At 31.2% G+C, this 21,808-nt stretch overlaps 1 protein-coding gene across 1 annotated transcript; it reads left to right on the top strand.

Moving 5' to 3' along the window:
- Positions 1–15,340: 15,340 nt before the first annotated feature.
- Positions 15,341–18,041, top strand: LOC118036936 (purine permease 21). The gene is made up of 2 exons (XM_035042803.2): positions 15,341–16,082; positions 16,565–18,041. Exons 1-2 carry the CDS (start codon positions 16,046–16,048, stop codon positions 17,665–17,667), a joined length of 1,140 nt encoding a protein of 379 aa, XP_034898694.1. The 5' UTR covers positions 15,341–16,045; the 3' UTR covers positions 17,668–18,041.
- The last annotated feature ends 3,767 nt before the right edge of the window (positions 18,042–21,808 follow it).

Below are 21,808 nucleotides of genomic sequence, written 5' to 3'. Positions count from 1 at the left end.
ACCCTGGAAAACACATAGCTTTGTCTTGTTATCAAGCTTATACCTTCCATCTTTAAAAACATGTACAAATGCCTTGCAACCAAATACTCTTAAGTACACATAAAAAACATATTTTTGTTTCCATATTCTATCTGTAACATCAAAGTCAATAGAAACTGATGGAGAAAGGTTGATCATAGAAACTGCAGTTTTCATTGTCTCACTCTAAAAAGGATTTAGATAGCTTTGCATAAGAAAACATACATCAAATTATTTTAACAATTGTTCTATTCATTCTTTTAGCCACTTCATTCTGTAGCGAAGTCTTTTTGAATCTTCTTCTCCAGCTTAATACCATGTTCCCTACGGTATTTCTAAAAAAATACCCTTATATTCACCATCATTGTTAGACCAAACACATTTTAGATTTCCATATGTTTTCCTTTTGACTCTAGTATGAAAATCATTACAGACATCAAATACTTGATCTTTGGATTTTTAAACAACTGGCCCAAAGTTTCCTGAAATGATCATTAATAAAACTAACAAAGTATAAAGAAACTCTAATAGACTCATAAGTCATAGAGCAAATCAATATGAACTGAATCGGCAATATATGATATATGAAAGTGATATTTGAAATGAAACTCTATGTTATTTTTAAGCTAAATAATTAGTGCAAGTGTTTAAGTTCATATATTTTAACAAAATGTACTTCTTGGAAAGAATGCCAAGGCATTTATCACTCAAATGTGCAAACCATTTATGTCATAAATTGGTGGAGACATTTTCAATTGCATTTACCTTCCCCGTAACCTCTTTGACTTGTGACATGTAGAGACCAATCTTCTTCCTTTTAGTAACAATAAAAAAAACTTTTGGAGAGCTTTCATTTACCATCTCCAAAATAATTGTGATAGCTTTTTTCATCAAGTGTTCCTGTTGAGATCAAGTAGGAGCATATCAAGTATATGCTTAATATCTTTAAGTTTCAACTTGCAAACAAAATTGGCTTCTAACCAGATATCTCTAATGCCTATAAAGCTAGTCATCTATTGGTTTCTTATCCTAACTTGACCAAAGCCACCAACAATATAGGATGTGAAGAAACCTCACAGCAGTATAACATGGTAGAAAACAATTGAATCCGCAACCTAAGTGGTATCCTGACATGCAAGATTAACATAATCATTATCATAAACAATGGAAACATCACCATTGAAAACAACTATAGTTGTACCATTTTCTTCATTCTTATCTTTGCCTTTACCTTTTTGATATATTTTGTACTTTCTACAATCCTTTTGAATATGTCCAAGCTTGTCACATTAATAACCCTTAATTCCATCCTTTGAATGAGATCTCTCTCTAGGCTTTTATTTTCCTTCTTAATCACCATAATCTCTATCTTGCTTGCCATGATAAAATCAGTTTTGCTTTCTCCCCTTACATTTTATAATTGGTACATGAGACTTATAAGTGCCTATCCATTTCCTCTTTTTTTTTTTCCCTTCATTGGAAATATTTTCCTTTACTAACTTAAAAGTGAGCTTTTATATTCAGAGTATAATTGCTAAGTAACACCACCAAAATCTCTCAACTATCAGGCAATGAACTTAATAGGATTGGTACTTGTATCTCATCGTTAACTCAAGATTCGTCAATGACATTTGATTCAATAACCATTGAAAGTTATTTAACATCTTCACCATCTTTATATTTCAAATTCACAAGGTCTCTAATCGCAAAAGGCTTGTTTTGTGCACTCTTTTTATCAAAGGTTTCTTCAATATCTTCCAAACTTGTAATCCCACAATGAGTTTGTAGGCATGCTCTGCTCTTAAGAAGACTCCTACTTTAAATATCATATAGAAACTGGGAGAGTAATGTCTTAATATGTAGTTTTAGTGATGAGTGTTCTTCAAAAAAAAAAGGAGATCAAGCTAGTAGCTTCATCCAATCAGACAGAAGCAACTTATGATTGTGTTTCTTCCCAAGCAGAAACTAGACTCGGTTACACAATGATAATCTGAGTTGTGATCTTGGTAATGACTTGTCCTTTGAAGGGAAAGAAACTTGCTCAATTGGAACTTGAGGTTATCTTTGAAACAATTATAGTATTACTAAAGTTATGGCAATAAATTTGATTTTACATCAATTATCTTAGGACCTGTCGTTGTCCTCTACAGGAAGTTCCAGCTCTGGCGAAAATATCAAGTACAATTACAAAATCTAGGCCTACTTCAAAACCTATTTTCCTGGCATGTAATGATTTACAGAGCTCAATGGAGCGAATAATACCTATATACTAGATTTCTGTAGTACAACTAATATGGAATCCATAATGCACAATGTTGCGCAACGCAGTCAGATAAGGGGGAAAGTTGCTCTGTGTTTGTTTATGAATTAGACATGTTCCGGTGCATGTCTTTGATGGTCTAAATTGTTTCTAACTTTGTCTGATTCTTATTATTTCCAACAAAACTCAAAGATAATAATAATAATAATAATAATAATAATAATAATAATAATAATAATAATAATAATTTGTGTCAAATTAAGGACTATTTATATTTTGAATAATTGAACTTATGTACTGGCATTCAACCCTATTTTATAAATAGCTACTTGCTTTTGTGAATGCAATAAGTTAATACGTATCACAGCTAAAAGAAAATAATAATTTCCTTCCAGTTTGGCTATTAATTTTTAGTTATTCTTCTTAGTTTGTTGGTTCTTCAGTTTTGTTTCTATCTTTAATCCTGACGCGCAGTTAATGAGGCTACAAGGGTTTGATAAACATGGTAAAGTTGTAAGATAAACCTCATAAATTTGTTGTTACTCATTTTAGGAGTTATACATCAAAAAAAAAAAATTAGAAAAAAAAAAGAGAGAAAACACGTAGAAAAGAAAAAATATTGGAACAATATTAAAAAAAAAATATTAGTTGAAAGAATACACCGAAACACCTAGGAAATTGCCAAAAAACTTGTTGAGAAAGATTAAAATATACAAGATTAAAAAAATTTAACAGTATAGTTTTGACTGATGAAGACCCTATTCATAAAGAAAATTAAATTTAAAGAGGAAAATTCAAATTTGGATTTTTAAGGACTCAATTGAAATGTTTCAACGTTTAATTGAATTTATTGAGGGCTTAATTGCAAGAAAAATTATTTTTTAAAGTCAATATAGACTTTAATTGAAAGAAATTAAAGTCTAGGGATATAATTGTAATTTTTAAATGTTAATTTGGTCAAATCAAGGGCTTGATTGCATAAATATTGAAGTTGGATGAGCAATTAAAGACTTGATTGAAGAAATCTAAAATCAAGAACCAAACTAAAAAGGACACGTGAATGTAAAGGCTGGAATTGACCAAATCAATAGCCAAATTGAAGAATTTTTTGGAAGTTTGTTGGTCAATTAAGGGTCAAAATGTACAAATTCATAAGGACTAAATGAAAATAACGGTTAACTTTGGAGCTGGTAATTGAATTTGACTGGGGTAAAATTACAGGGAATTAAAAGTTTGAAGGCTATTAAAGATACAAATAAAAGCAATTGGAAGAACAATGACTAATTTGAAATTTTCCAAATCCTAAATTAAGAACCTTAAACGACGTGTCATTTAGATCTAATAAAGAAAAGGTGAATGACATGTTGTTCGTCAGCTTTCATCTATGTTTTGATTGTTTTGACTGATCGAGTTAGAAACTTCAAACAAATGATTGTGAAGCTACTAACCTTCAAATTGAGCAAAGTTTAATCTAAATGAAAGGTATGCATCCCCTCTACAAACTTCAGGTGGTCTTAGGCGATGATGATGTCATAATTGCTTTGACAATGCCTCGAAAGCAACTCAGTCAGCCTTGAAAGTGTAACCATCATGTAAAAAATTATTTGGTTTTCATGTGTTCACACACAAAGGATCTTAATGGGTCTTTATCAAGGGTTTACAACACTTCCATCAAGATCAAAAGGTTAGAAATATATTCAAAACCTCTCAAAACCCTATAAATACCCCCCTCAAGATTAAGAAAAGGAGCTAAAAAAATAAAAAGGAAAAAAAGGAAAAAAGAAAAGAAAAAAGATGATAAATATCAATAAGAAACATAAGTGTAGAGGTCCAAAAGTTTTCTTAAGCTTTGCTAGTTCATGAGAGGCAAAATTTTCCAAAGAAAAACGAATAGAGAGTAGTTATTCTAGGTATACCTTGCTGGTCCAAAAGTATGTCCTTTGTGGCTTACTTTTGTTGTTTTATTTTTTTTTTTATATATTTTTGTTTACAAGAATAGAAAAAAGGTTTGTAATGTTTAACAAATGATGTTAAACACACTAAAGTTATACCTAGAATAACTACTCTCTATTCGTTTAATACACTAAAGTTGTTGTTTAAGTTTATACACACACACATTCACACACACACACACACAATGTTGTTTTAGTTTTTGTTTAACTTAAGCTATGCATGTTGAAGCAAAGGTGTTTATCCTAGTTTTGTTGGGTATGTTAATGCATAAAATAGGTTCAAAAAATCAATTTTGAATTCATGTTGGATGAACATATGTTTTGTTTTAAGTTGAAAGTTTTATTATTATTATTTGGCATCTCATGCTTGATTTTGATGCCTTAATGTTTTTTTTTTGTTAGTTTTTTGTTTCAAGTATGTTTGTATAAAATATTGTGACTTGTTGGGATACAAAATAGCATATTTTAAAAGCCAAAAGTACTCATTTCTAGGTTTGGCAGTGGTTACATTCATTGAGAATTTTTCTAGGTTTAAAGGCAATCTTCTTCATGTTTTTGGGAAGAACATTGTCTTAGCCACTAGGTTTGGATCTATTTTGGTCTATTGTTTTTGCACAAAACCCTTTTTTATGCATGATTAACCAATAAACTAGTGTTTATTTTCATCACTAACATGATTTTAATATTTTAATCCTAGGGTTGGTTTAAAACCGAAACTTATTTTAACAACATTGTGATGTTTAAATGATAATCAAAGTGAATTGATGCTAAATTATTGATCAGTGCATGATTTCCAACATTTATGTTCTTTTATTTTGACCAAATATGATCTTTTTTGGTTCCATGTTGCTGGGTTTGTTTCAATGTTCTTGATTGTTCTATGTGTTCTTCATTTGTTTTGGAGTTTGATCCATTTTGTTCAAGTTTTTTTTAGTTTTTTTAGGTGTTTAATCTATTTTTTAGCTTGGGTTTTGTGTTTGGAATGTTTTCGGGTCAAACTAGGATTTTTGATTTGATTTATGATCGAACTAAAAATTTCAGGTCAACCTAGTCAAGTCAACTCAATCAGGTCGAGAAACAAAATTTAGGTGAAAGGGTTTATGACCCTGTTTGGTTTGCCATACTTTTTGTTAAGGGGTTTTTTGGGTTTAAAGGTGTGCTTGACAAATACCACTTAAGCCTATTTTTGGTAGTTTTATTACAAAGAAAAATATATTTTTTTCTAAACAAAGCCTAAAAAAATAATAAAAATATTTTCTTTCCCCTTGTATATGCTTAAAAATCCTAAAGTTATTTAAGGATTTTTTTTTAAAAAAATCTAAAATACTTTAAACATGTTTTTTAAAAAATATTACATGGATGTTACAACAAGTTTGTAAAATTTCAAAAGATTTCATCCTTCATGTCATAAATACCATTTTGTTTTTGTTTCTTTTTAATATAAGGGATTATGAATTTACATATAAGATGTATTCCTGATATTAATTAAATAAATAAAAGACAATTTTTTTTCTTTTAATATATGAGATTATTAACTTTTACATAAAACATATTCTTTATATTACATAAAAAGATAGTTTATTTTATTTTATATGTTCGCATTAGAACAATTAGTTTTTTAACCTGATAAGGTAATGACCTTTTTTTATTGAGAAATACTTTTCTTAAACCCTATATGGATTAATTATTAGAAAATAAAACATTACTTTAGTTTACATTAGACAAATAAACAATGCAGCTTACCTCAAGTAAGACATATTAGAGATGTTAATATCATTTTTTTTACGCAATCAATCCCTTTATCGAAACTCTAAAACATGTTAGGGTTTCTAGGTACCAAAATACTAGGTGGTGACTCATATTCCTTCCTTTTTTTTTACTGAAAAAGAACAATAGTTCCTCATCCTTTCCACCCACAACATTCACGACGATCTCAATCTAGGAGAATGATCGTCAAATGCTACACATGTGCTATAAATTTCATTAAGAAAAAAAGGAGAGCCAATGAAAATAAGATGGAAATAGATCGTGATGACATCCTTGAGCTGAATTACAAAAGGATTTAGAAACAAATTTTAAAAGTGGGGTTTTGAAGTCTAAAATAGCCTTTCTATGCTTCACAGGATGCTAAGTAGTAGAGCTCTCAATCAGTTTTTTGGATTAAACTTATGCACACCAAAAGGATTTTCTAAACAAAGGTTTTCGTTTATAGTAGTCAAATTTCTTATTAGGCCTTTTTAGACCAACATTTTAAACCACTTCTGCTTGTCTACTTGATCCCATGTATTATTTTACATAAAATTAACACAATTATTTTATAATATAAGACTAATCAAAGAAACTTGGAGTGCTCGCTCTCTTGTAAAGACTAGTAAGGTATATATCATGTTGGGGTAAGTGACAAAGCAACTTAACTTGGAACATCTTCCTCAACTTGACCCAACAAGGAAAGAACTAAAGAGATAAGGTTTGGAAGAGAGATAAGAAATAAAATCAGCTTTTAGAGCCATAATTAGATTTTGCTCAAACTCAGATATGTTATGCACCTTACCCTACTCTACAACCTCACCGTATGGATTTGATTTATCTAGTGTCATTTGAGAGAAGCAATCATTGCAAGATTTCTGGAAAAATGTAGGTTTAAGGAAGACATAACCACAAACTTGGTTTGTCTTATATTCACTGTTAGACCAGCTTTATTTTTCTCAGATAGGTTTGACTGGACATTCGATTTGTTTCGAATGGTGGAGATCAAACTTCAACTTTTTGATAAACATATTAACTCCATGTACTAGCTTATGTCCGTTTTTAGATTAAATTGCTTTTTTGTAGATCTCTTTTGATCTAGCCATTGGATTACTCTGGTTCTTTTACATGCTAAGCTATACATGCTTGGACTATTCTTTGTCTTACTACTTTGATGTTACTACCAAAACCAATCACCCAAAAACCAATCGATCGGTTCAACAAACTTAGAAAACAATTAACTGGTTAACCCATAGCCTACTACCAACCCCATTACAGCCACCAAAAAACCCTATAATACCACCATCACCTACACCTTAAACATCTTAAACATCACCAAAACCCTTCCTCATCGTCCTAAGAAAACAAAGATTATCCTTAAACAACCTTACAAAAAAACCTAACCTATCAATACACAAGTTGCCACCAGGCTTATAAGAACACCAGTACCACCAACTCTGTCTCTAGCACTTTATGGGTTGATAGAGTGAAGGTCTCAAAAGCTACAACTCCTGCCAAGATAGTCTCTTTTCCACGAAAAAAGATTAACACCATTTTGGAAATTCTGGATAATGTCATTAATGAGAGTGTGTCGAAATGGAATTGATGTTTGGTAGGTTTCTTCCCGAGTTATCAGATGCCCTACCATGCAACTAATTTTATTGCATTCCAAGTATGGAAGATTTGTGGCCTTGAGAGTGTCATGACAACACAACAAGATTTCTTGATTTTTCGATTCAAGAATGAGGATGTAGCTAACTCTAGAGAAGGGACCATGGATGTTTGGGGGGGAATTAATAATCCTCTAACCATAACACCCATATTTTGTTCTTAATAAGAATAAAATTTCAAAGGTGCCAGTATGGGTATGCCTTCAGGATTTACCTTTTCCCCTTCAAAATAAGACAAACCTCAACATAGCCATGAGTATTGTGAAGAGACCATTAGCTTGTGATAAAGAAACACTTAGTGGCACCTGACTTGACTATGTTAAAGTTTGTGTTGAATTAGATGCTTTGCTACCCATGGTCCATGTCTTTTAGCTTTGATATAGGTTATGTATGAAGCTTATGACAGTAACGATCCAAACTTGTCAGTGAAAGACATGTTCAAGTTAAAGATAAGGAATGCTCTATATTTTAATAGCTCACCAGTTATTATTGTCGAAGGGGTTGTATCTCCTTTGATTGCAACTGCTGCAGAAAAATCAATAACTTAGATAGATAGATCAGTTGGAACCAGTTGACCAGTTCAGTTATCATAGGAATCGGATGACCAATTGAATAACAGAGATTTTGGAAGCTACTATCCTTGGAAATGGTTGACCAATTCAAACTTTAGAGAACTAAGCCGACCAGTTAAAGATCCAACCATTACAGAAATAGCTAAACCTTTTAATGTTGAGAGGGTCAAGCTACATGATAATAGGGAGTCAAAAGCTGACCCAGATCATGACATATTACATCTTAAGAGGGACTAACATCTATTAACTTCTTTAACCAATGAGTATTTTGATTCAATCTTGACACCTCCATAACCAAGTAAAACAAGTAAACCTAATCCTTATAGTAATCGTGAAAATAGACAAAGTAGGAAAAAAACAAAAAAAAAAGGCTTAATGCCCTGTAATCATTTTCCTTTGTTTTGATATCCTATTTTCTATGCACATGAAAAATATAGGAAGTAGGAATATTATAAGCCTTAATGGCTTCTCAAAATATAAAGCTATAAAGGTCAGGATTAATAAATATAATATTAGATTAGTAGACATTCTTATGACTAAGATAACATTTAACCATATGAGAGGGGTTGAGGCAAATATAAATCCTTTATCATGACATTTTTTTTAATGTCTTAGTTAATTCTAACTATCATATCCTAGTTGGATAAAATCTGATGGTATGTAGTGTTGTTTAGATGTATTCTTCTCAATAATGGATAACTTGTGACATTTCTATTTTGGTTAATTAGTGCTTATTTGTTGTGACCTTTATTTATGACCCCAATACACCTTTGGGGGTGTCAGGACCTATAGGATTATTTGAGTTTCCAAGCTATTTCTTTTTAGTCTACACCATGGCTTATTTTAGGAGACTTTAATGTTATGTTGAGTTCTATTGATAAATGTGAAGGTAATCCTTCTTGACATGGCCACCTAGATGATTTTGACAGTTGTGCTCAAGCAACGAAACTAGTTAGAATTCCTTATTCAGCATGGAAGGGGTATTATTCTTGAGAAGTTAGATTGGATATTTGGTAACTTATATTCATTCTTTACTTGGCTAGTTACTTGTTCTGAATTCCTACCTTGAGACTTCTCAAATCACAATGTTATAGTTGTTTAATTCGTTTATCATCTTTCCAAACCAAAAACATTTTTTAAGTCCTTAAATATATGAGTTAACATGAATGGCTTCTTGGATCTAATTGTAGATACATGGAAAATTCTTACTGATAGTAACCCTATGTATAGGTTTACCAAAAGACTTGGATTGTTAAAGCCTAAGTTGAAGTCTTTGCATCACTAGTACATTAGTCATACCATTAGTTATGTGGTTGAGGCAAAAACTAAATGGGCTGTAAAACAAACTACTTTTAATGGTTCTTTTTATAATGATGAATATCAACAGCTAGAGAGTGAGCTTGTTAGGGAATTCTTTTAGTTGAGTAAAGATGATGAGGCTTTTTACAAGTAGAGATCTCAGATTCAATGGTTAAACTTAGAAGACAGAAACACCAAGTTTTTTTTTATAGATCACTCGTTCATAAACAGGTCAAGAACAATATCCATTAGTTGACTGATAAGACAGGATCTCAGGTTTAGGATCAATAGGGTCTAAGCTAGTTGGCAGTTTGTTACTTTTAAGGGATACTTTATACTCACTCCATCACTTCAGAGGATGTGTCCCAGTACTTCAATGACAAGATTCCTCTAGACATTGTTCTTGTTTTAAAGTCATGCATCATAACTGATAAGATCAAGGAATCTTTATTTTTCATCCCAGATGATAAGGATCCTAACCCGAATGGTTATACTCGTTCTTCAAAAGAGATTATTGGTAGAGATTTTATTGTTATTGTAAGGTACTTCTTTTATTCCTCTACTCTTCCTAGATGTGTTAATGCTACTAGGGTTGTTTTACTCCCTAAAATTATGACACTCATCACTATGAATGACTTTAGATCTATTCCATGTTGTAATGTGATGTACAAATGTATATTTAAAGTCATTATAAAGGGGATGTTTCCAGTTATTATTGGTCCTCCTCAAACTACTTTTGTTCTAGGTAGAAAAATATCAAATGTTATCTTGTTAACTTAGGATCTCATGCATAACTATCACTTAGCGTGTCCTATACCTAGATGTGCTTTGAAAATAGACACTACGAAAGCTTTTTATACAATTAGTTAGGAACTTATCTTTACAGGCTTAAGGGCTATTGGAGTTCCTAGTGCCATAGTTAGATGGATTGAGGTATGCATATCTATAGCTCATTTCTTAGTGGCTATAAATGGGTCTTTGATAGGGAGGTTCTTTGTCTCCTAACTTGTTTGTTTTGGCCATAGAGGGCTTAAATGGCATTCCTAGAGAGACTTCGTAAAAACCAAAGTTTTGATATCATTAGAGATATCGGTAGTCTACCATTACTCACTTGTGCTTTGCAAATGACTTTATGATTTTTTATTAAGCAAATATGGACTCGATCAAGATTGCGAGGACGAGTTTGAACGATTTTGCAAGGTTGTCTAGACTTGTTATAAATCCATAAAAGAGTCATGTCATATTATCAGAAGCTGATGAAAAGTTTGGGACCTCTTTATAGAATATCTTGGGTTTCAAATTAGGTTCTTTACCGGTTAGGAACCTAGGTGTATCATTGATATCTACTAGATTGACACACACATATTGTATGCCTTTGGTGGAGCGAATTCTGCCAAAGATCAAATTATAGACCTCAACTTTTTTTACTTATGTTAAGCGTTTTCAACTAATCAAATCAGCTCTCTTATCTATCAAGGTATATTGGTCCTCTATGTTTATTCTTTCTTACTATATTATTAAGAGGATTAAAGGTATCCTGACTGTATTTCTTTAAATAGTCTATTTTCATTCACACTTAGAGGATAAAGTCATCTGGGTTTTTATTTGTTATCCCTTAAAAGAGGGTGGCTTGGGAATTAAAAGGGTTATAACTTAGAGTAGAGTAGCTATTCTCAAACACTTTTAGAGATTTGTTTTATACAGATCTTCAATTTAGTCGGGATGGATCCACAGTGTTCTACTCAGAGGTAGAACTTTATGGCATGTCAGGTGATTAGTACTTAAAAATGTATTTTTATCAAGGTTTTATATCATTATTTTGCACTTGAAGTATCAATAACTCCTTAGCTAGAGCATGTTTTATAATAACATATCTAATAATATAAGATACCTTTAATTTATGGTAAATGTTCATCTTAAATGCAGGCCTATCACATAAATCAATGGATTGATTGATGAGTTTAACTACTGAAATTGAGAAGATAAAAAGAAGGATAGGTTTATAAAAGAGATGGTAGTTCAGTCCAAACTGGAACACCACTCGGTTATTGGATCATAACTGGAGCTGTAGAACTTGGATTTAGTTTTGAAAGCTAAGATATAGGCCTAAAACTTTCATGAGGAGTGCAAAATTCAAAAAGGTCGTTTTCAAGTTCAAATTGTAGCAACAACGGAGAAGTCTGAATCTGTCCTGCAGCCCAGACACTGTTCAGTATTCAGATTATATCTCGAGTTCTAGAAGTCCAAATGCACTAATTCTTTTTTTGTTGGAAAGCTGAGACAATTTCCTAGAACTTTCATGAGTAACGTTGATTCAAATTCTGACATTATCAATGATATTTGATTCAGACAAGAAGATAAGGATTGTCACCAAGTTAAAATATGGCCACCCACTTAACAATTAGTCATCAAATCAATAGTTCTAAATTTTGGCCTATAAAAGGAGGTATTTGCCATGCATTTAGGCATCTTGGTTGTTCAGATCAAGATCATGCTTTTTATTTCTTTCTTTATATTTTTGTAATGTTTAAGTTTTATTTCATGTTATATTTCCTTAATCTCTTGTTTATGCTTTTCATTTTCTTTACTATACTTATGTTTTTATGTTGTTTATTTATGTTTCTCTTCTTCATTATGTTTAGCTAAGTTTTTTATGTCAAGGTGAAAAGGTTTCACTAATAGTGTTAGAATATGTATAATATAAACTCAATATGGACTTCAATGTTTATATCCAAGAAAATTTGTTATTAACATGTCTTACTTATCTTTTTATCTTATTAATTCTTAATACCTTGCTTGTTAAATGGTTAATCTAGATTTGTGTTGTATAACACTTGGTACAACAAATGCTTGGCACTTTTATAGCCAACCGTATGGTATAACCTACACCTGTGCTATGAAAGGAACTTGATTTGTTGTTAACATTAGTTAACATCATGAATTCCTGACAATATTTAAAAGTAATAAGATAATTAATATGATCATGTTAAAAATTTATAATGAACTATTAAGGATAAATCATCCGATTGTAACCTCCTTTGTGTGTGGTTTCTAGTTAAGTAATAAAAAGAGTTTATACTATACTTATTTCTAACACCATTAGTGGATCCTCTAACCTTGAGATTTGTTTTTATCATTGTTTAATCCTCATATGAATCTCACATCTAAAAATTCTCTTTAACTCATTATTATTATTATTATTATTATATAGTTAACCTCCATGTGGTTCGACCCCAATCTTGCTGGGTTATTTATTACTTCGACACTCCTGCACTTGAGATAAGACATCAATCTTTTGGTCTTGTCATCAGACCCCCTTCAGTGTCCTTTTGGTCATGAAAAAAGATTCTTCACAATAGAAATTGGTGTAGAAGGAAGTTTGTTTCATGTATTTGTGATGATATTATTACTTCTTTGTTGTTAGACTATTAATTTCTACATGGGCAATGGTTTAGTAACCTCTTGCTTTTCAAATTGATAACATCTACTATGCTCTTCTAGAATGCTAAGTTCGCAAACATCATTAAAGAGGGTACTTGAGCCTTTCCATTAGGTAGTTTGGAGCTTCAGCCTATTTGAGACTCATTTCACATTCACCCTAAGAGTGCTTTATCAAACCATTATATTTGGAAAGGTCATTCTCTAGGGAGGTTCTCCATTGACTCGGTATGGGGGGTTCCTAGAGAATCCAAACCTACAAGCTCTATGTACTGATTAGTACTTAAAAGTGCATTTTTATCAAGGTGTTATATCATCATTTTGCACTTAAAGTATCAATAACTCCTTAACTAAAGTATGTTTTATAATAACAAGTCTGATATTATAAGATACCTTTAATTTATGGTAAATGTTCATCTTAAATATAGGCCTATCACATCAATGAAAGGATTGATTGATAAGTTTAAGTACTAAAATTGAAAGGATAAAGAGATGGTCAAACTTAGAAAAGAAATGTTGGTTCAGTCCAAACTGGAACACTGTTCGGTTATTGGGTCATATCTGGAGCTGTAGATCTTGGATTTAGATCTACTCTATATGGATGGAAAGCTAAGACATAGGCCTTAAACTTTTATGCGGAGTCCAAGATTTAAAAAGGTTGTTTTCAAGTTCAAATTATAGCAACAACGGAGAAGTTTGAACTGTCCTGCAGCCCAGACACTATTAAGTGTTCAACCCATATCTCGAGTTCTAGAAGTTTAAATTATCTCAATTTTTTTTCCTGAAAAGCTGAGATAATTTCCTAGAACTTTCATGAGTAACATTGATTCAAATTCTGACGTTATCAATGACGTTTAATTCAGACAAGGATTGTCACCAAGTCAAGATCTGGCCACCCACTCAACAATTAGTCATCAAATCAATAGTTCTAAATTTTTGCCTATAAAAGGAGGTATTTGTCATGTATTTAGGCATCTTGATTGTTCAGATCAAGATCATGCTCTTTATTTCTTTCTTTATATTTTTGTAATGTTTAAGTTTTATTCCATGCTATATTTTCCTTAATCTCTTGTTTATGCTTTTCATTTCCTTTACTATACTTACGTTTTTATGTTGTTTATTTATGTTTCTCTTCTTCATTATGTTTAGCTAAGTTTATTATGTCAAGGTGAAAAGGTTTCACTAATGGTGTTAGAATATGTATAATATAAACGCAATATGAACTTCAATATTTATATACAAGAAAGTTTGTTATTAACATGTCTTATCTTTTTATTTTATTAATTCTTAATACCTTGCTTGTTAAATGGTTAATCTAGATTTGTGTTGTATAACACTTAGTACAACAAATGCTTGGCACTTTTATAGCCAACTGTATGGTATAATCTACACCTGTGCTATGAAAGGAACTTGATTTGTTGTTAACATTAGTTAACATTATGAATTCCTGACAATATTTAAAAGTATGGTGTTACTAAAATAAGATAATTAATATGATCATGATAGAAATTTATAATGAACTATTAGGGATAAATCATCTGATTTGAACCTCCTTTATGTATGGTTTCTAGTTGATTAATAAAAAGAGTTTATACTATATTTATTTCTAATACTATTAGTGGATCCTCTAACCTTGATAATTGTTTTATCATTGTTTAATCCTTACATTAATATCCCATAAAATTCTCATAAACTCTTTGTTTTATTAAATATATATATTATTTGTAATTTATATAGTTCACCTCCCTATGATTCGACCCCGGTCTTACCGGGTTATTTATTACTTCGACAATCCTGCATCTGGGAGAAGACATCAATCTTTTGGTCGTGTCATGCACCATCTACTTTGGTTTCGAGGATTCATCTTGAGGCATTCATTTATCATTTGGCTTGTTTCTATGGGTTGTCTTCATACCATGGGCAGAGTACATACTTTTCATATCATTTCTTTTTCGATATGTATTCTTTATGGGTCGCAGGTTAAGACACAAGACTATTTGTTTTGTCAATGCCCTATTTTTGCTATAATTTGAGGTGCTATCATGAGCAAGACCCTTCTAGGCTAGTCTTCTATGACATGGTGACCTCTGCTTCAATGGGCATACACATACTTGAGAAAAGAAAAGGGAGTCCATGCATCTTCTTGTTCAATTAGTCCTCTCAACCACAATTTACTTCATCTGGTATGAGAAGAATAACTGAGTTTTTTATTAGTTTTATCAATCTCATCAGGATGTTTGAGATGAGATTTTTGAACTGGTGTGGTTCTGGTTGGCTAAGCTAGAACTAAGGGATCATATTTCAGCTACACTCAAGTCCATTTGGCGCTTCCTATAGTCTTGAGTTATCATTACTCTTATTGCTTTTTGAGTTCTGCTTACCACTTATACTGCTCTATAGAATCAGTCGACTTGTTCTGTGATTTTCAGGAATCAATCGATCGTTTCCTGGGTTTTTGATTTCCTGGGTTTCTATTTAAACCATTGATCGACTAGTTAACCAGCTGTTTATCTTGGCAATTTACTTTCGCACTCTTGAGCTTCATTTAGCCTTTGCTCTTTTTTTTTTTCATCGGATGCTTTTGATAATTTTGACCTGGGTAACAAGGCTTTGTACTTCTAGAAATATATCCATCATACTTTTATACTTTTTTTTTTTTTTTTTAACTTTTAATACAATTACTTTTATATATAAAACAGCTCTTCCTCGACTTGGATGGTATCTGAACGACACATTCTTATTTATTTTCCTGTGACACAAATGAGGCACCCTAATCCTGTCTAGTTACGTAGTTCCACGTATAGCAGCAGCACCAGGAGTATTGTTATTTTTATCATCTACGCAATTATAATTCGACCCTTGCCGGCAGCTTGGAATCACCTCTGAAACAGAGGTTTTAACAATGCTCTGCTTAAACTGCCTAGTAGCATCAAAGACCAGCAACAAAAATACAAATTTACATAGGCTCGAATATATTTTTATTTTTTATTGTATATCCTTATTATCGACCAAAAAAATGAGAACTCTTCTCGCTTTAAATCTCAACAAGCCTTTCTTCTTAGCTTGCTCAATTGGGAATTTTGTTTTGTCATGGGAGAAGCTCAGGAAGTGCAGCTCCAAGTCATGGGTAAGCAAGCTTTTACCTGACTCCTATTCTCCTTCCTTCCAGTCCTAAACTTTACAGAAAGAAACACTGCTGATTGCTTGTATGAATTCAGTACAAATGGTTATTAAACATAGTTTTTATCTTCATCCCTCATCACCTAAAGATAGCTAGGATATATTATTTGAATATGTTGTTTAGATTGAAAAGGGTTTTATATTTAGGATTCCAAGTACACGATTTTCATTTCTTGAGATGTTATTAGCTCTAGTACATACAATCTATGCTTTTCAGTCTGAAAGAGCAAACTGAAGTGGGAAGAACACAGCTTCAAATAATTGTTTGTGTGCTCCGCATGCTCATGGATTCCTCAGGATATTAGAAACTCAAGTGGCCCGTTATCGGATGATTGGTTTATAATTGATTATGCTCTGTACTAAACCAATTTACTAGTAGACTAGAACGTAAATATGCTGAATTACTCTATATTTATGTATCCTTGCCAGGGAAAGTAGGCAAAGAGGCAAGCCCAGCTAGGCAAGAAAATGAGACCAGCCAGCCAACGATACCTCAAAAGAGAAACACCAAGTGGTGGCTCCTAATGGCCATCTATTCATTACTTCTTCTTGCTGGCCAGTCAGTGGCCGTTCTCTTGGGAAGACTGTATTTTGAAAAGGGTGGGAATAGTAGCTGGATGGGAGCACTTGTGCAGCCTGCTGGATTTCCCATTCTCCTTCCCTTTTACTTGTCACAACCAAAAAGTCCTTCCACAAGCAACTTAGAAACAAACTTGCCTTCTAATTTAGTCCTTGCTTCAATTTATATCTCTTGTGGCTTATTTCAAGCCATTGTTTGTATGTTGCATTCACTTGGTCTCAAATACCTTCCAGTGTCTACTTACTCTCTTGTCTGTGCATCCCAACTGGGCTTCAATGCTCTGTTCTCTTTCTTCCTCAACTCCCTCAAGCTCACTCCTTTCATAATCAATTCTTTAGTGCTTCTCACCATCTCCTCCATCCTCCTTGTATTCCAAGACGACTCCGCAGAATCTAAACAAGTCTACAGAAGAAAGTACGCACTCGGATTTATATGCACTGTTGGTGCTTCTGCTGGATATGGATTGCTGCTTTCTTTAACCCAATTTGCCTTTAAGAAGGTCCTAAAGAAGGAAACCTTCAAGGTGGTTCTGGATATGACAATCTATCCATCACTAGCTTCTACCATTGCTATCCTAGTGGGACTTTTTGCTAGCAGGGAATGGAAGGGTTTAGGGAAAGAGATGGAGGGTTTTGAACTTGGAGAAGTCTCCTACTGCATGACTTTAATTTGGACAGCAATATCTTGGCAGCTTTTCTCTATTGGTTGTGTAGGGTTGATTTTCGAGGTGTCCTCAGTCTTCTCCAATGTCATCAGTACTTTTGGTTTGCCTGTGGTCCCTGTGCTGGCCGTTTTCTGTTTTGGTGACAAAATGGATGTTATCAAGGCTATTGCCATGGTGTTGGCTATATGGGGCTTTCTTTCATATGTCTATCAGCACTATCTTGATGACTGCAAGCTCAAGAAACAAAATACCAACGCCGCTGCTACTGAAATGGTAATCACTGGATGAGGATTTGAATTTCCATGCACCCTTATGTTTCATATACAATGAAGGAAATTCCTCTATCTCAGATTGAAGGGGTTAATAAACAATTGGAAGAATTGAATTTTTTTTAATGATAATCCTCCAAGAGTGATTGCCAATTCATAACTGAATTTACACTCCTTGTATGCTGTTTCTTGGTACTGTAGTTGTTTATGTGTATTATAGTGTACATATAATAGAGTTAAGTGTTGTATTTTCTATTAAGGGAGTCGAAAAGTATAAAGCTATTATTGGATAGCTATAACATCATCATTAAACATTTGCACTTAACCTAAGGGTTATTTCTATGTATTCTGGTGTACTTGTAATGAATCTACGTGTTTTATTTCTTATTGAGAGAGTAGAAGAGTGTGAAGCTATTGTTAGATAACATCATCATTAATCATTTATACTTGATAAGAGAGTTCACTCTTTAAACTTGATATTTCCTATAACTCAAGTCTCCTGTCAAAACAAAAGGGTGGGGAGGTAAGGGTGCTATTGTGTTTAAGGATTTTTATAAAATCTTCATTTTATATCTTTTTTCTATAATTGGTTCAATCATTGTTGGTTAAATTGGTTTAATTCAATCGGTTGATATTTGAAATCGAAACCAAATCAAACTTAATTTTTTTTATTTGTTTTTCAATATGTTATTTATTTATTTATTGTTCAATTTTCTAGGTTTTTTTATTTTAGTTTTCTTAGATTTTTTAATTGCTCGATTATTTTGAACACCCCTAAAAATAGAGAATATTAAGGAAATTTATAACTTTAAGAGGTTGGCATGGTGGCTCATAAGATTCACTCTCTTGCTTGTTTCTTGGATACATACCTTAATGACAGTACTTGAAAACAAATATAGTAAATTCATCTATATACACCATATTGACATTGTTTAAGAAAGCATTTAGTCTCCATTGATATGTATCTTAGTCTAAGGACATCCTTATTGTTAAACCCAAAAAAAATAGAGAGAGAGAATTGTATAATCTCCTAAGCTTTTTATTTAGTTCCAAATCCAATCAAAATACTTTATTATATTTTTTTTTTAATTCTCACAATTTGATTTAATTTTATTGTAGAAACAAGTTTATAGTAAGAATAAAATGTTTTCATGGTTTATATATATGGTATTATACATTATCTAGATTATGAAAGAGTTTATCTTTTTAAAAAATCAATAGAATTTAATAAATCTTTTAAAGATTAAATTTAAAAAAAAGGGGCATGTGTGTTCCTGGTGGCTACGAACCGTTCAAAAATAGATGCTCAAAATAAAACCATAAAAAATATGTTATTTTGTTTTTTATATAAAAAATTATTTAAATATTTGTTTTGCAAAACGGTGTCATTCTGCTTGATTAGGGGTGCATTGTTGATAATAAGCAATGTAAAGTCTCTAACAAGTGAGTTAGAAGCTCAACTAGTAAAAGTCAAGTGGTAAGGAATCAACTAGAAGAAGAAGAAATATCTATTTTTTTATTTGACTCTTATAACTTGTTTTTCTCAACTCACATGTAAATATGTGATCACGGTATATCTTAAATTGATGGACTTTCTCTTGTGATTTAGTTCTTGAAAATGATCATCCATGATATATATATAAAAAAAAATGTTAAGCCACCAATCATTTTAGTATTTTGGATCGGAAATAATTATCTTTTTGTTTTTAATTAAAATATACATAAGTGACAAAAATTAGAAAACTTCATCTATTAGTATTATACATCAACATTGCAAATTGCAAGCAAGTCATATTTCTAGGATTATTTTTAAATTTTTTTTTATCTAAATGTAGATGAAGAAAAAACAATGTAAGAGTGAGAAATCCAATACAATCCATCATAAAACACATGAGGACTGCTCGTTTATACCTAAAACTAAATGTGTGGTTCTATGCAACAGCTAATAGCAAATAAAAATCAAACAACATCCTCCTGTTGAGTAAGGGTTCTTTATTATTAATTGTTAAAATAGAAAATTAAACACAGATAAAGCCACACATAACCAACTCAGTCACAATCATTCTTAATTTCAACGTTATCACTTCACTGTACTCATAGCTAGAAATTCATTTAATTTGTATGATCCTTTGCTTTGACAATGATCCAACCTTGACCAATTAAAAAAAAAGGATAGCTTTTCAGAGACTAGTCTAAAACCGACGTGAAATTTAGTTTCAATTAATTAATTAATACACTAGTTGGCTTGAAAATATCCTTACAGGCAAACCAACCGGAGTTATTGATTTATTTTTGGGATTATGTTAGTGATGATGGTTTAAAATAATTTTTATTTATAAATGTATTAAATGAAATTTTTTTATATTATAAAAATTATTTTTAATATCAGAACATTAAAATAATATAAAAAAAATTTATTTTAAATAAAATTAATTCAATTTTTTAAAAACACGAATTCATCTCACAATGACAGTGGTTTGTAACCAGCCTGCATAATCATATCTTTTCATAAGGGGAGGTAAGAGAACTTTAGAATAATATGATAAGCATTATTTATTGGAAAAAAAATATAACAGTGAAAAATATGATAATGTGAACTGTTTAGTTCTGTGGTTGGAAAGTTTTTTTTTTTGTAAAATTTTATATATTTTTTTTGTTATTTTTAAATGATTTTAATATATTAATATTAAAAATAAAAAATATTATTTTAATATATTTTTAAATAAAAAATATTTTTTAAAAAAATCATTATCAAAACTGGCGGCCTAACTAAGCATCCTTGACTACTTGTATTCGTCGACGATGGGACACAACAGATCAACAAGTGGCCGGGTGGGTATTATTTTTTTTCCTTCTTTCAAATCAAATTAAAAGCATGCATGCATGCATCCACATCGGGACCATTAATTTTGGCCTGAATGTCTAACAAGCAGTTGATTTGGTCGTAGCTAGTAGTTGAAGGCCATCATTTCCCGTCATAGAGGATCAGCTCCCAAATAATCGCATCCTCAGGCCCGCCTGTCAGGTCAGCATGGAGACTTGAAACTCATCTTCAGCCACAACTTGACAAGTGTCGTTTGCTTATAGTGCTTACATGCATGTATGTTAATGCTTCCCTTCCAGTGTTCAATTACTAGGTAGGGTATGAGCTGTCTGATAGTGATAGTGTAGTTATGGATATTTTTTATTTAAAAATATATTAAAATTAATGTATTAAAATGATTAAAAAACTAAAAAAATATTAATTTAAAATAAATAAATAACCAAAAAAATTAATTTTTTAAAAAAATATTTTTAAAATGCAAAAAGAAACAAGATTGTTTATATTATATAAGTAGAATTGTTTATATCATTATTTTTTAAAATAATTTTAAATAAAAAAAATAAATTTTAATCATCACAGAATACCAAGGTTGTCAATTCCGTTTCGATAGGTGTTTCGTTTTTTCAATTGGAATGGAATGTTTCAGTTTCGGAGTGTTTCAGCGTACCGTTTCGGGGTTATACTGTTCATATATTTATATATATTCAACAAATATAATTCAAATTCAAAATAAATTAATTATAAACTATGCAATACAAACACAATGCCAAACAAATATAATTTTAAAATTTAAAATATTTTTAAATAGTCAAAATTAAATAGATCTTTAACTTAAAGTAATTCAACTAACAAAATATCAAAATATTATAAAAGTAAAATATTTTAACAAAAATATTTAAAATATAAAATTAGGTTAATGTTATCAAGTGACTAATGGAATCTAAAGCATCCCTTTGTTTTGCTTAAATTCCTATAAAGTATAGACATGAAAAAAAACAACATGAATATAAACCATATATATTAGTGATAAATCTAATTTTAAAAAATTAATATCATTATTAATGAAAATAGTAATAATAATTTTTAATATTATTATTAATATCATTGCTATTGAAAATAGTAATGAAAAAGAGTTTTTTATAATCAGGTGGTTTAATTAATGAAATTAAGCAAGGTTCAATTTGATTCATTGGCTTTTCAAGAGCGGAACGGAACATGTGGAATGAAACCGGAACATTTCGAGAGGAATTTAGCCGAAAAATCCGGAACGGACCAAAATTTAAAATGAGATGAAATTTATTCTGTTTTGTTTCATTTTTTAAATTGATATAGAATA

The sequence above is a fragment of the Populus alba genome, chromosome 1, assembly GCF_005239225.2.
Source record: "Populus alba chromosome 1, ASM523922v2, whole genome shotgun sequence".
Lineage (NCBI taxonomy): Eukaryota > Viridiplantae > Streptophyta > Magnoliopsida > Malpighiales > Salicaceae > Populus > Populus alba.
Note: the sequence above shows the minus strand (reverse complement) of the source record. Positions and strands in the feature narration are given on the sequence as shown.